The sequence below is a fragment of the Columba livia genome, chromosome 17, assembly GCF_036013475.1.
Source record: "Columba livia isolate bColLiv1 breed racing homer chromosome 17, bColLiv1.pat.W.v2, whole genome shotgun sequence".
NCBI lineage: Eukaryota > Metazoa > Chordata > Aves > Columbiformes > Columbidae > Columba > Columba livia.
In genome coordinates, this window is record NC_088618.1 from 4,437,063 (window position 1) to 4,450,807 (window position 13,745).

A 13,745-nucleotide genomic window follows, 5' to 3' on the forward strand; every position below is an offset into this window, starting at 1 on the left:
TTAAAAACCAGATCGCTTTATGTAACGCCGCGATGGATGCGCAGCCCCCACCCCGCTCCCCCCGCACGCTGCTCAGCGCCCAAAGCCGGGGGGTCCGCGGGCCGGAATGAGTTAAATGGGGGGGGGGGAAGTAGGCCCGGTGCTGCTACCCCGGGAAGTTGCGGCGGAGCCGGGGCTGGGGACGGCGGGGCCCCCGGCAATGCCGGCGGCAGCGGGGGACGGGCGGCCGCGCACAAAGGTAGGTCCCGGTGCGGGGGTTTTTCTTGGGGGGGTGTGGGGGACGGCGGGGACCCGGTGCACCGGCTCTGTCCCTCTCCCGGTAAATGTCTCCCTGCAAACCCGGCCCGGCAGCAAGCCCTGCACACACGCGCGGTGGATCAGCACAAACCCTTACCCACAGGAAAAAAAATAATAATATATTATCGTCCCACCCTCTCCTTCCCCCTCGGTTAAATTCCACCCCCTTCCCCAGTGTCTAAGCTGCTCTCGCAAACTAAGTCGCTGCGCTGCCTGCGTTTTACATGCATTTCTCCCTTTGCAAACAATTAATCAAAAATCAATTAAAAGGCACAAATAGGAAATAGACAGAAGCCAGCTACACACCAATCTTCTTCCAGAGTCTTTCTCTGCCTCCATTTTTTTGGAGAGTTTCATCACTTAATTGTCAACAGTTCCTGTCCTGCATTTTTGGCCCAAATGGGGAGGAGGAAAAACAAAAGCCAGCCAGGTCTCTCTAAAGTTTTGCAATTTTGCACCAGCACTTTTTTTTTTTTGGGGGGGGGGAGGGGGAGGGAAGGGGAGGGGGGCGGCGGCGGCGACGCGTTTTGCAAAGTCCTAAGGAACCATTTTCAGGCAACTGCGTGCGGAGCGGGGGCGCAGGCGTCGCAGTGCCCGGAACGTAAACAGGAGCGGGGGGGGTGGCGGTAGGGGGGGGGTGTCCGGGGGCGGCGGCGGCGCGATACCGGGCTGGGCTGGGCTGGGCCGCCGGTGCTGGGCGCCGTACGCAGGCGCTGAGCGGGCGCGGAGCCCCGCGGAGGGGAGGGGAGGGGGCACCACAAAGGCGCGGGCGGTCCCTGCGCGGGTACCGGAAAGTTGCGCGGTTTTGCTAAAACCGAGGGGTCGGGCTGAGCGCCGCCTGGTTGAACCCGGGCGCGCCTCTCTGAAGAGCGGAGAGTTAACGCAGCAAACACCGGAAAATAACCTTAACAGATGGAATTGCGGTTAATTACTGTGGGCAATTAAGCACTCGGCTTCGCTTCGGTCCCCTCTCTTAGGGGGGCTCGGCCAGGTGGCCCCGCCGAGGGCACCCCGGGCTACTCCAAGATCTGCGCCTGTGTTTGCCTTGTGAGAGCAGGTTCTAGCATTTATCATGTGTTACTCGGTGTTAAATAAAGCGAAATTGCCTTTGTGATGTGCGTGTACAACAGGTAGGTAGAAATCGTATGAAAAAGTAGGTAAAAATTACATAAAGTAGCTACTGAAACTGAAAATCTTAAGTACAGAGATACTGTGGGATCCTACGACTAATTATTAGGGTTTAATTTCTAGAGCACCGGTTCACATTTACTCTAAATTGATGCTGAGCGAATGTTGGGACCATCTTATTGCATGAGCGGGATCAGAGTGCAGGCTTTCAAGAGCCTCTGGGTTCCCAACCCTCTGCATCCTTGACCTCCCCCTGCACCCCAAGAAAGGGACATAGAAAGTACCTAAACCCATGGCTGGGGGCTGATGGCTTCGACACGGCTCCTCTGCTTTGCTTTTTGCAATTTTCTTATATGGACATTGAGAATAAATGTGTCTCTACCTTCATAAGCGCTTGTTTGCTGTTGTCTGTCCTGGGCCAGCAAAAACGGGGAGTGCTCTGATCTAAGCAGTACAGATCCCAGAAGTAAATTTCAAACTGTCTTTCTATGGCTTCCAATCTCAGATCAGTTAAAAAGAGACTGAAGTTTTTCTTAAAATATGGCATTTTTTTTCTTTACTATTCCTGTCTGCTTCTACCAACAGAAACATATTCACAATCATCAAGTTTCCCTTTGCATACCTAACCAGTTACTTTCTGGGTACTATATGAATGTCTTAAATATTACAAAGAAGATAAAACACATTAAAGCTCCACCTTTCAAGCCTTGCCAGTCATCTCTTTGGAAAGATCCCTATTTTAATGAACCATGACATGTGAATAAAAACAGGAGAGGATTGAGTTCTAATTCAGGATTTAAGGCAGTGAGTTTCTCCTTCTGCATCTGCCAATAACTGTTTGCAGAATCTTGAAAAATCGTGTAGTCTTTCTCTAACATCTCGCTATTTGCGGATGATTGAACTTTATTATCATATAGAAGTGTTGTTATAGGCTATATACTGAAGTGTGGATTCCAGATGTCTGTTATAGCAAGTGCATTATTAATTCATAATCCTGAAAAGATGTATGCATATGTTGACCTTTCAACTAAGATTACTCAATCTTTAAATGAAATGCATGTGTACATCTGTAGGATTGAGGCCAGAGCACTTGTACAAGATAAATGGATGTTACTAGAGAATCATCAGACAAAAAACACATAATCCATCCATTCTACAAAAGTCCACCAAAAAAGACAGAACAGATACACTAAAGAAAATAAATTCATTTTTCTTTCTATTTTTTTTTTGGACTTGAGCATTCTGAGACTTTTGGTGTATTAAGCAAGCTCACTAAAGACTGTATTAATCACATACACCTGGAAACACCAGAGCACATTACTGAAGTATGGAAATAAATGCATTTCGGAAATAGCACTATTTTAATCAATTCATTTCCAAAAATATAAACCACGTTTTTAAGCTTGTTTTAAGACAGAAATGATTCCTCTTAAACTACAATTCATTTTACCATTGAAATAGTACTGGAATCAGTGTATAAGTAACAAAAAAACTGTCTCAACAGAACTAGAAAGAATAAAGGGGGGGAGGTAGGATGTGGATGATGAGAACATCCACAGCTGCATTAGATAGGATGAAGACATTTAAAAGCAATATTAAACCCGTGTGCTTCAGGCCACAGGTCAAGTGCCGGCAGATGCGTGTTGGGCTCGTTTCCCCTCCAAACGGGTCACGGCGCAGGTTTCCAGCAGTGCTGGAGCTGGGCCCTGACAAGCAGTGCCCGGCATGGGCAAAAATACCCCCAAAAAACATTTCACCTATAAATACCGTGAAAAGGGAGCAGCGATCACTGAGAAATGGACTAGTCTGAACTCTATTAAAAGAAAGAAACAAACAAAACCCCACCACCAACCCACAATAAAACTTTTTTAGTGGATGTTAACGTAACTTAATGTATAAGATGTTGAGATTTAAGCTCTAATCATGACAATGGGCTGGATCCTGACCTTGTTAGCGTGAAGTAGGAGCTGTCATTTAATTAAACTTGTACTGCAGGGCTCATGCTAAAATAAGAACTTGCGCTTGGGAAGGCTGTGTGAAGAAATGGTTTAATTTCACCCCTATTGAGCTTTCAAACATAGTTATTTCAGAGTGGACTGAAATAATCCTAAAACATTTTCAAAATTATCTTTTATCCTGTAAGACCCACAATTCCATGTGATGCCTTGGGTTAACATGGAAGACTAGATATTTAACCATTTCATTGTTTTATGAAATAAGTTTAAAATTACACATTTTTTTTGTGGACATGACAGGTCAAACCCCTTCCTCTGCGGATATTCCACCAACTAAACTTTAAGCTCTACTTTAGATGAGACTTGCAGAGATGCTTGTCTTAACCTCCTTGCTGCTTGGGACTGCTGACAAACCTTTATGTGCCTTTTGCAACATCTAATGTGTTGTTTTTAATGCAGATCTACCATAATTTCCATTTTCTGGTAACCTGATTTGGTTTTGGTACAAGAACAAATGGAAGTGATGATTTGCATGTGAAGCTGGAAATATGTTTTAGAAAAACTGCTGTGAGAGGGTAGCACCTTTGCGTGCTCAGTACCCTATCACATTAATCATATGGTACATGGTGAACCTATTCTTCTTATTCCGTCCTCCTACAGAAAACACAGCAGTACATTTTTAGCAGCAAAAAAACGATGAGGATCCTTGTGACAGTGTGCAGATTTCTCAGGGCTTTCTGGAAAGAAACTTGGACTTCTGCCACGTGCTCCGATTGTGTTCATGCATAAATGATCCAGAGAATGGGTTGACATTGCCTCTAATTAGGGGTAATAACAGCCTGCTGCTCAAAGAGCCAGTTCCCTTTCTCTTGCATGTGTGTCCCTCCTTTCTCCTGCACTAGGTCTGGTGTTCGTGTAGCCACAGGGTAAATCAGTTCAATGAGCTGATCCAGAAGAAAACGCACCCATTAAGAAATGCGTTTATTTTTTTCACTAGGTGAATTCAGCGAAGCTCCGCAGCCATTCGATGGGTGTGATCTGGGGGGTGAGCTGGAGGAGTGCAGGACTACACCCTTTTGGTGGCCTCCTGCAACTGCACTGATCAGAGGGAACATCCAACCACGGCTTTGACCTCCAGCATGATGCCACAAGAACTCCCTGAAGCATTTCTAAGAGTTAATTAACCATGGCTGACTCTTTTTGTTTCAGCTAACCCTAGAGTGGCAGTGCAGAGGTGTGTAGTAACGAGTAATTGGAGTTGGGAATGAAAGAATTTACCCTGGTTTAGTTTGTACCTCAGAATGGAGCGGGGAAAAAGGGTACACTGCTACAGTCCCAGTGTTTTAGTTGCAGAAGGCGGCTTGATTCTTCATTTGTGTTTTCCTATTTAACAAACCGGTTTTTAAATTTCTGATAGAAAAATAAATATTGTTTATTTTAAAGCTATAACGCTGGGGCTTGGGGAGCCTAAAATTGCACATTGGAAAGAGGATGGTATGAGATGAGATTTCTTTACTGATTCAGTAGGTCCTTTTCTGTACTGTTTCCTTGAATGAAATATGAGCTCATACATCAGTGCGCAACGTTGTTCTCTTTCAAAGTCCTTCCTGATAAACAGTAATAGGAGTGATGGACAGAAGAACAGAGAGACAATAGAGTTCAAAGAGTCTATTTTAATACAACTCTTTAGAAAGACACTTAAAGTCCTTCTGAGCTGTATGTCTCTTGCAGGATTTTTTTTTAGAGAAATCTGATTTTAGGGAACAGGTCAGGACCTATTATTTGTGCAATAGTACTCACCCATTATGTTACAGTTGAGCTGTAGTTTTGCACAGAAAAAACCAAAATCCTGGTTATGTACACTTACATAAACGTTTTTCATAGCTTATGAGCAGCAATGCAAAATATGATTCCACAGGAACTAAATGACAAAGACTTAAATGTTTGCTTGAGACATGGAGGAAGTTTTACGTTACTGGTTTTTTGATGGTTATCATATCTCCCAAGTAAAATGTGGTAATGAAATCACAATATGGTTGTTAGTCATCGCTTTGCAATGTGGTGCTCAGACTTAGCCTAAGGCATCAGTGGGAGACAGAAAAAGCTGATGGTGGTGATGAGGTCTTACAGCTTTTATTTTTTTAAGAATTAAAGCACACCAAACAGAGTAGTATTTTATAATGCTAACTTAGGCTGGACTTTCACTCAAGTGGATCCTATACAGTACCACTGTCATCCATAAAAGAGAGAGCAGGGGGCAAACACTCCTTGGAGTCCATTTCATACAACAGCAAAGGCTTTTATGGAAAGACTAAGTCAAACTCATTCTCCTACAGAGGTGTTTTAATGGCCCTGTAGATAAAAATCTAACCAAAAGTTGTTTATAGCAAGAAGAAGACTCTGTTTATTTATTGAGGAAGGAATAAGATCAAATCTACGTGGTAAGAAGTGGTAGTTTCTGGGAATGCCTCCAAAGACTTCAAATAGTTAAGATTTTTTTTTTCCTGGATGTTTTAACTAAGTCTGTCTTAAAAGAATGCCATGTCAATGAAAAGCATTAAGTGACCTGTGATGGTATAGCCTGTCATCACCTTTACTGTGCATAAGTAAATGAACGAGCTTGTAAATCACAGAAATGTGTGAAGAACAAAGCAAAAATGGTAAAAGACTGCTGCATTTTTCCTGTGTGGAAATAAGGTGGGAAATTTCCATGCAAAAATAGGAAATCACCAAAGATTTTGATTTCCAATGGAACTAGCATTGCAATGATTCAGCTCAAATGTGACCATCCACATGCCTGTGAATAGAAAAGAATCCTTGTCCAGTATTATTTCTCATGTTAAAATCAGAAATTTTCTTACTAGGAATCAACAAGTTTCTTACACGTCCCTTAATTCTCCAGACCCACAAGTTTGATGTGGCACAAGCATTGTAATAAGCCTCACCTTTTCAGAAATCATCTTCATAACTGTACCATGTATTCGCTATGCAGATCTGCTCTATGCCTCATTTTTTCCCTCTGTAAAATACATGAGAAAAAAAAAATGGTTTAACGGGGTTGCATGAACATGGTAATAAAAAAATCCTTTCAACACTGCCATATGTATCTGTTGAAATGTTCTGCTTAATCAACTTTAGCAACTGCTTGCTGATAAAAAACAAGTTTATCAGAAACTCCGGGATGGCAATGAAAACCTTAATTATGTAACAAACGGGTGTATCAATTTTAATTGGAAGCGAGGGTGGGTGCTCAGACTGTTTCAGATGTGCAGGACAGATGTAGGTTAAACGTTTAAGCTTCTTCGGAGGGGAGGCTGAAGAAGGAAGTCGGGGAGAGGTGGTTTTGTGGTGGTGCTGTGAGGGAAGGCAGCGAGGCGCGGGGGGACACCCCATCCCCGAGCGGCGCCCAGCGCCGGCAGGGCCGTGCAGAGCTGACTGACAACGACAGATTCCGGTCAACAACACCCCAACCTCCGCCTGCTCACCCGCCGCCGCAGCCGCCCGGAGGCCGCACCCCGGGCTCCCGCTGGGCCTCGCTGCGGGGGTTCGCCCACGGCAGACCCGCTGAGGGGCCGCGTCTCCCCCAGAGGCAGCACCGAGGAGGCCGCGCGTCCCTCAGCGCCGCGGCGGGAAGGGGCCTCCGGAGCACGACGCCCGCCCGCCCTCAGGCTCCCTCGAGGGCTGCCGGGAAGCGGCCGAGGCGGAGCGGGGCCGGGCCGGGCCGCCCAGTGGGGCGGTGCCCGGCGGGGCGCAGGCTCGCAGCGGCGCGGCGGCAGGCGCGGCCCCAGCACCGGCAGGAGCTGCCGCCGGGCGCCATGGGGTGTTAGCGCAGCTGGTGCCCTCGCTCTCCCGCCGGAAGGAGCCGCCGTTGCCGCCTTGTCCCTCCCGCTCCGCTCCTCAGCCCGCCGCCCCCGGAGCCCATGAGCCTGAACGAGCACTCGATGCAGGCGCTGTCCTGGCGGAAGCTCTACCTGAGCCGCGCCAAGCTGAAAGCCTCCAGCCGCACCTCCGCGCTGCTCTCCGGCTTCGCCATGGTGAGCGCCCGGCTTCGCCCGGCGGGCAGGGGGCTCTGGCGGGCGGCCCGCGGCCTCCCCGGCAGCAGCGAGCCGGGTGCGAGGAGCGGTGCCGCCGCTTCTCCTTTTTCCGACCGGAGGACTCGCCGCCTCCCGCCGGGCTGGTGGCTGCAGCGGGGAGGGGGGAGGACGGGGACGAGCGCGGCCCCTGAGGCGGCGTGTGGCACCCGGGGCGGCGGGAAGCGGGGCGGGACCTGGCGCCTCTTCCCGGGCTCGCCGGGCCCGCCCCGGCTCCCAGCCCTCCGGGCAGCCGGGCCAGCGCAGCCGGGCGGCGGCCGGGCCGGGGAGGAGGCGCCGGGGCCGCCCCGGGAGCAGCGGGCTTGGGAAGCCCGGGAACTCGCGTCGGCAGCCGGTGTTCTGTGGAGAGCTGTCATGCCCAAGGCAAAAGCTGCCTCACGGCTCCATCTCCGCCCAACAGCTCCGCTATCTCCTGCTGGTTTGGGGTTTTTTCGCTCATTTTTCGCGCGGGGGATGCTCGGCGTGCCAGGAATCACACGTTCCTCCCGCTGGCTCTCATGGGATACCGTGTGGAGTGCTGTAAATGTGGATATTAGCATGCTTTTTAAAAATCATTATTATTTTTCATTTCGCTCGGCGCTCCGATAGCAGGAGCACCAAGTCCTTTGCGCCCCCGCCCTCTCCCCAGGGCACAACCGCGCACCTGGACACAAGCGGGGGCTGCGCTTGAGCTACTTTTAGATAAATTAAGGAAATAAACTGATCGAATTGGCGGTGTCCCCCCGGTTCATTACATCCATCATTAGTCGTCTGCCGTTAACGATGTTCTGAACTTGTTTTTTTAAGGAAATCTGGAGTGTTGCTTAGTTTGGAGTTCTGTGCATGTTTTCGAAATGTCGTCTTTGTTGGTATGTTTTTTCGTTTCGGGTTTGGTATGAAAACGTAGTCCAGTGATCCTAATTACGTCAAAGCTGCAGAAAGATTGAAATACGGTAATTTACAAGCTTCTTCGTATGCCCTGTCCTCTAACATACTAAACTGCTAACTCTGCCGTCAGCCCCTTTATTCCATCCGTGTTACATATGCTTCATAGTTGTAAATACCGAGTTGTACAGCTCTGATATGTTTTGGGTTGATTTTTGCCCCACTTTTACCAAGGTATTTTCACCCATAAAATATATTCCCCTTAAGAGCCATTGTTACAATCCGAGGATGCTGTTTGAAAACAGCAGCCGGGCTGCAGCAGCTTCTGACGGTCAAATAAATGTCACCGGCCTCCTTCAATGACTAAAAACAGCCTGGAACTCCTCGGGGTGACAGTGGCCGGGGGTTCGGGTGACTGACAGGCGGCTGTGTGAGTGCAGCGGCATATTTGAGTTGGTTCTCCTTGGGTAACATGCATCAGGCTGGTAGATCATACCCCGTGTCTGTTAATGAGTTTTCCTTGTTGTGCGCCCGTTCTCCTGTGTCAGAGCAGTTTGTCGGGGTGGTTTCTTGGGTCAAGCTTTTATGTGGAGAGAAAGAACACAGAAAAAAACCTCACCCTGTAGTTTGATGGCTTTTACAACTTTTATGAGTCTGTATAAATAAAATATTATTATTTAAAAGTCATACTTAATCTCTTAAATCCGTTTGGATTTTCTCTAAATATATGCTATGTGAACTCTGTCCCGTGGATGGATGAGACAAAGCTGCTTCTACTTGTTTCTCGGTGCTTTAGAAGAGTTCCAGGAGTTCAGTGTCCTGCAGCTGAAAACTGCTGCTTTTGAATTGATGTTGTTTAGGATGTTTCAGGGAAAAGCCACTTGTTCCTATTAACACGATCTCTAGTTGCCAGGAACGTTATGTGTGAACATTCATCGTACTTTCATTTTCCGGATGTTACCCCTCTCAAAAAAAATTCACTTTTGTTTTTCGCTTTAACAAGATCTCGCTGGAAATCAACTTGTAGCCACGTTGGTTTTGCTATGACAGATGGTCCTGTAGCTGAGACTTCCTAATCTATTTTCAGAAGAGCTGACTTAACTTTCAAGTATTTTTAGATTTCTTTTGAATAACTTCGCTTATCTTTTGAAGTTGTCCTTCACAACTCTGCCTTGAAAAGCGGGGCCTTCGTTCTGCTGTCACATCTATGCATTGTTTATCAAATTCAGCAGATTCTTTGGCACCTGATGTTTGAACAAAATGCTGCTAAAGTACAATCTAGTCTTGGATCTGAAGCTTACAACAGCAATTAAGCATCATTGTTCCTCTGTTTTCCTTATCGACACAAGGAAGAGTCTAAATGACACATCCAGGACCACCCAGCAAATTGATGGGAATTGTCCGGAACGTGCTCGTTTCCATGCCAGCCCCATTCATCCCTGCACTTAAATAAACAGAACTTGCATCCTCTGCCATGAGCTAAGTGTATCCCTGCTCAACTTTATTTGTCCTAATTTTGTGTATGACTGCAGCCGTTTTGCAGAGTTTGTTCCCTGAAGACTAGTTAGCATGCCCTGGTTAAGTGATGCATGGCCGAAGTCAAGAGATTGCCCTGGTCACTGACGTGCAGAGTATGAAATGCTCGGCCAGGTTTCAAACTCAGAAGTGTTATGCTTCCACGGATAAGATTGATTAAAAGCCCATTTCACACTTAGTTTTGTTTTAGAGCTATGCACGTCGTGGTTTGCCGCTGCGTGTCAGCTTTGGAAACGTGTTGATTGCAAACTGGTGTTCCAGGGAAGCTCCCAGGGTGAACCCGAGCAGTTCCCTTGTGCAGGTTTCCATGGATGCTATCAGCCAGGGCCATATGTCTTAAGTTTACAGTCTTGCATTGAGTACACTTTTCCAGTTTATGGGGCCAAAAAGTAATATCAGCTCTCAAATTGTGAGAGGTGATGAAGTTGTAGATTGTAGGGTACGCGTAGTCCATGAAAGAACAGAGGGCTCCCTCTGTGCACCATCGAGTATTTCTTGCTCCTGTGTTATACTCCACCTACCAATATAGGATCCTTTTTTTTCCCTTCATGACTGTCTATTTCTTAATCCAGTTTATCTGAACGCCGGAAATATTTTGCAGATTGTATCCAATATTGCAAGCGCTCGCTCATCCCCACCGGCAGCAGCGGTGTCAGGCGCTCCAGTGCAGACAGGCTGCTGGTAGGTTCTTTGTGTTTGGACAATTAAGCTGGGTTGTCAGCATCATTTTGTCAGCATGGCTGCATTTTTGTAACCTGCAGGAAAGCGTTACAGTCCCAGTTTCTTGGCTTCTGCCACCGCTCACCTTTTACATTGCTATTGCACTTACAGGTTAGAACTGTGCTCTGAATAATCTTCCCACATATGAAAGGTTCCTTCTGTTTCAGGCATGAAAGCAACCTTTTGTTGCCACTGGTCTAGTAAGACACGGAAGCATTATACACAAGTGAAATGAATCTATTTCAGGATATTAAATGTTAAATAAAACTGAAATGTGGATTCTTCTGGAGGGCAAGTTGTTGAATTTCTTGCAATAGGCTGGTGTTCAGGCTGCCATGACTCTGAAATCCAGAGCTGTCAGAAGCCTTAACGTGATTCTGTGTTCAAATCAGTTGTCTTTGAAAGCATCTGCATGCCCACCTTCTTTAGGCTTATGTGAACTATGGTCCTGCATCTTAATGTCACCAGCATCCTTTAATTTTGCCAAGAAGCTGCATTTTAGGTTTACAGCTTTGTCAAGGGCTGTAGTAAATCTGTCAGTCGTATCTGCAGGGTGATCTGAAGTTAAAGTTAGCTCTTCTGTGAGCCAGGGATTAGACCAGATGACCTCTTGAGGTGTCTTCCAACCTGCTTTATTCCATGATAGTGCGGTGAGATGGGATGCCTGCAGCACCAGAGCTGTCAAAATCATGCTTGATTTTGGTCCAAGAAGCTTGGAAAGTGGTGAAGGAGAAGGTGCTGAAGTATATTGGATACTGTGCAGATGTGGGTGACCTGCCCTGGGGGGCCTGTCTTCTGAACCAGCGTAGAAACCGAGTGAGAGGACACAGGAAAACGTCCTGTATGAAACATCAGCACGTACCTATGAATTCTTTGTATGGGTTTGGGTCGTACCGGTTGAGCTCACCGGGGCCCTGGTTTTGCGAGTGTTACCTTGCAAGAGCAGTTGTGGTCTATGCATTTTGGAATCGCAGCGTGAGCAAAGGGGAGAAGAACTTGTGATGCTTTGTATCGCTGTTTGAAAACAGGCACGGCGCCTCAGAATGAAAAATGGGGCTTTTTGTTTTAGGTGCCTGGCTCAAGCTTGGCCCAGGAAGTAAAGAACAGAGACTTGAGACTGAAAAGAGCTGGCAGTTTTTCTGCTAGTTTTTAGTGCAAGGGTTCCCAAATTAGCTTCCTTGACAGTTGCAGGAGACAGAAAACATGAACTGATTTTTCACTTCGGGGTCAAGCTGGAGTTACTCTGCCAAACATGAGCACAAGGAGGCTTTGCTGTGCCTCCCCGGAGACTTTCCATGCACTTTAGTAGCCTGAAATCTTTCAGGCATTCTGCATCCTATGACCTCCCCAAAAGTCTCTGTTTGAAGTGAGTTCTGAAGTATCTATTAATCCTGAATGAATAAAAAAGGCTTTTTTGCCTTTCTGACACAGCCTCAGTTACAACTGCAACTTGGTGCATTTTCTCTTTGCTCATGGGTGTCTCTGTCCAGCTCGTTGGTGTCACCATCATTTTTTCTGTCCTGTCTGTGAACCCGTGAAAAACTCCCTTGTGTCTTTTGTCTTTTATGCACGTACCCTCTAGCTTCCATCACATTTTCTCATTGCTCCATTTAAAGAAAACATCCAGCTCCCTTTCTGGAGAACTTGTGATCTGCAGAGAGTTGTTGGTGTGTTGTGGAGCTGCACCTGGTGTGTCTGTCTTGGAAGTTCAAGGGGGGGCTCTTACACTCATCCTTCGGAGGGCTCAGCCTACAAAGCTGTGATCCCTTCAGTGTCAATACAAGTATTTTTGCAGCCACTGTAGTCTACCTGTGAAGTGGTGTTGGTGCTGCCCACGGTTGTTGTTATTGAGAGAGTACACTTGGAATTACAGTAAGTAACTGTGTGTTGTGGTTTGAGCTGAAGGAAGTGACGCCCTTCCTGCTCGTGGGGTAAATTGTAATAAGGGTGAAGAAACAACCACAGTCTTGCTGGATTTCAGAAAACTCTTATTCTGAGAGGTGGTTTGGGACCTACCTCCCCAACCATCTCCCTGCGCAAAGCGGGTCTGTACTAACCTGTTTGCAGCCATACAAACCAAAGCCTTGCTTGGGTCGTTCAAACTCCCATTTAAGCCATCCCGTCAGTGTATAATGGTTGTTGGTACTCCTGGGGTCACTCACTTGGGGAAACACCCAGCAGTGTTAAAATGAAATCTTTTTAACCCAGGAAGACTTGGATTCCTGGTCTAGAGGTCTCCTTGTAACAGTTGTCCCTGTGATTCTGTCAGTGCTTATCTAGACACAGAGCTGGCCGAGCATCTGAAGGCTAATTAATTTAACTTGGATTCTTGCAATATTTTAACATCATGCATATAATTATAGCTAAATCAGAAACAGGTACATTGAGATTAAATGTAATTATTTAGCTTTTCAGCTCAGGCTAGAGTAAGAAGAGGAAAAAAGATTTCTTCTTGATGCTCTGTTGAAATGAAAAGTATCTCCAAGACAACTGGTACGTTATGTTTTAAGACTTTGAGTAAGAATTGTATATGCATTTATATACTATAACATAACTTTTTGTTGAGTTTCTTGTAACACTTGGAAACTGTGTGCTAGTTGGCTGGGTGGTTTGGCTTATGACAATTAAAGCTTTCAATAAAGGCATTAAAATATTGGCAAATGGCCTTGAATGCCTGTTGAAACATGTCTGAAAAAAACCCTCAGCTTAGTATGTTGGCGTGTTAGCGGTTAAGAGTTCCGGTGTCCTGGAACGTGCTGGGTCTGGGAGCATAAGAAGGTGGGATCCTGCACTGGATGTAGCTTGGCTCAGATCTTGCAAAATAACAGGGTTTGAATCTTTGTTTTGGATCTTTGTGCTAGAGTCTGCTTAAATACTTATTTTGAGTGCAAAAATATAGCTGGGAGCCCCAAGGAAAGTTGTTCTTTCTATTGAGAGGCTTCTGCTCTTCAGAACTTAAAAATCCAAGAAGAGCCATCAGGACTGCGGTGGGCAGTCTGCTGCCTTCACAGGCTTCCATGTTACAGGTAACAACTTCAAAAGACTTCTTGCAATATTCCTTCTACATATGTATGGGACACATTTTCTAATACCCAGCAAAGTTTATAGTAAAAGATCAAAAGCTGCCTGTCCAATATAAGACAGGAAAGAATAA

General features: G+C 46.4%; 2 protein-coding genes across 10 annotated transcripts in view; one reads left to right on the forward strand and one right to left on the reverse strand.

The window, feature by feature from the left end:
- Nucleotides 1-7,474, reverse strand: part of KDM2B (lysine demethylase 2B) — a 113,133-nt gene extending 105,659 nt beyond the window's left edge. For 6 of the 8 annotated variants that reach the window (XM_065032920.1, XM_021285776.2, XM_005498240.4 and 3 more), the window contains exon 1: nt 604-857. In XM_065032920.1, coding sequence (XP_064888992.1) covers nt 604-654 — 51 coding nt within the window. In that variant the 5' untranslated portion in view covers nt 655-857. Of the gene's footprint in view, nt 1-603; nt 858-6,325; nt 6,400-6,865; nt 7,061-7,351 lie in introns of those variants that run through there. The other 2 variants (XM_065032917.1, XM_065032916.1) reach the window with 2 other exon arrangements.
- LOC102084504 (calcium release-activated calcium channel protein 1) overlaps nt 1-13,745 on the forward strand; it is a 17,340-nt gene continuing 3,595 nt past the window's right edge. Inside the window, exon 1 of one of the 2 annotated variants that reach the window (XM_065032969.1) lies at nt 1-238. In XM_065032969.1, coding sequence (XP_064889041.1) covers nt 116-238 — 123 coding nt within the window. In that variant the 5' untranslated portion in view covers nt 1-115. Of the gene's footprint in view, nt 239-7,109; nt 7,415-13,745 lie in introns of those variants that run through there. The other variant, XM_065032970.1, reaches the window with a different exon arrangement.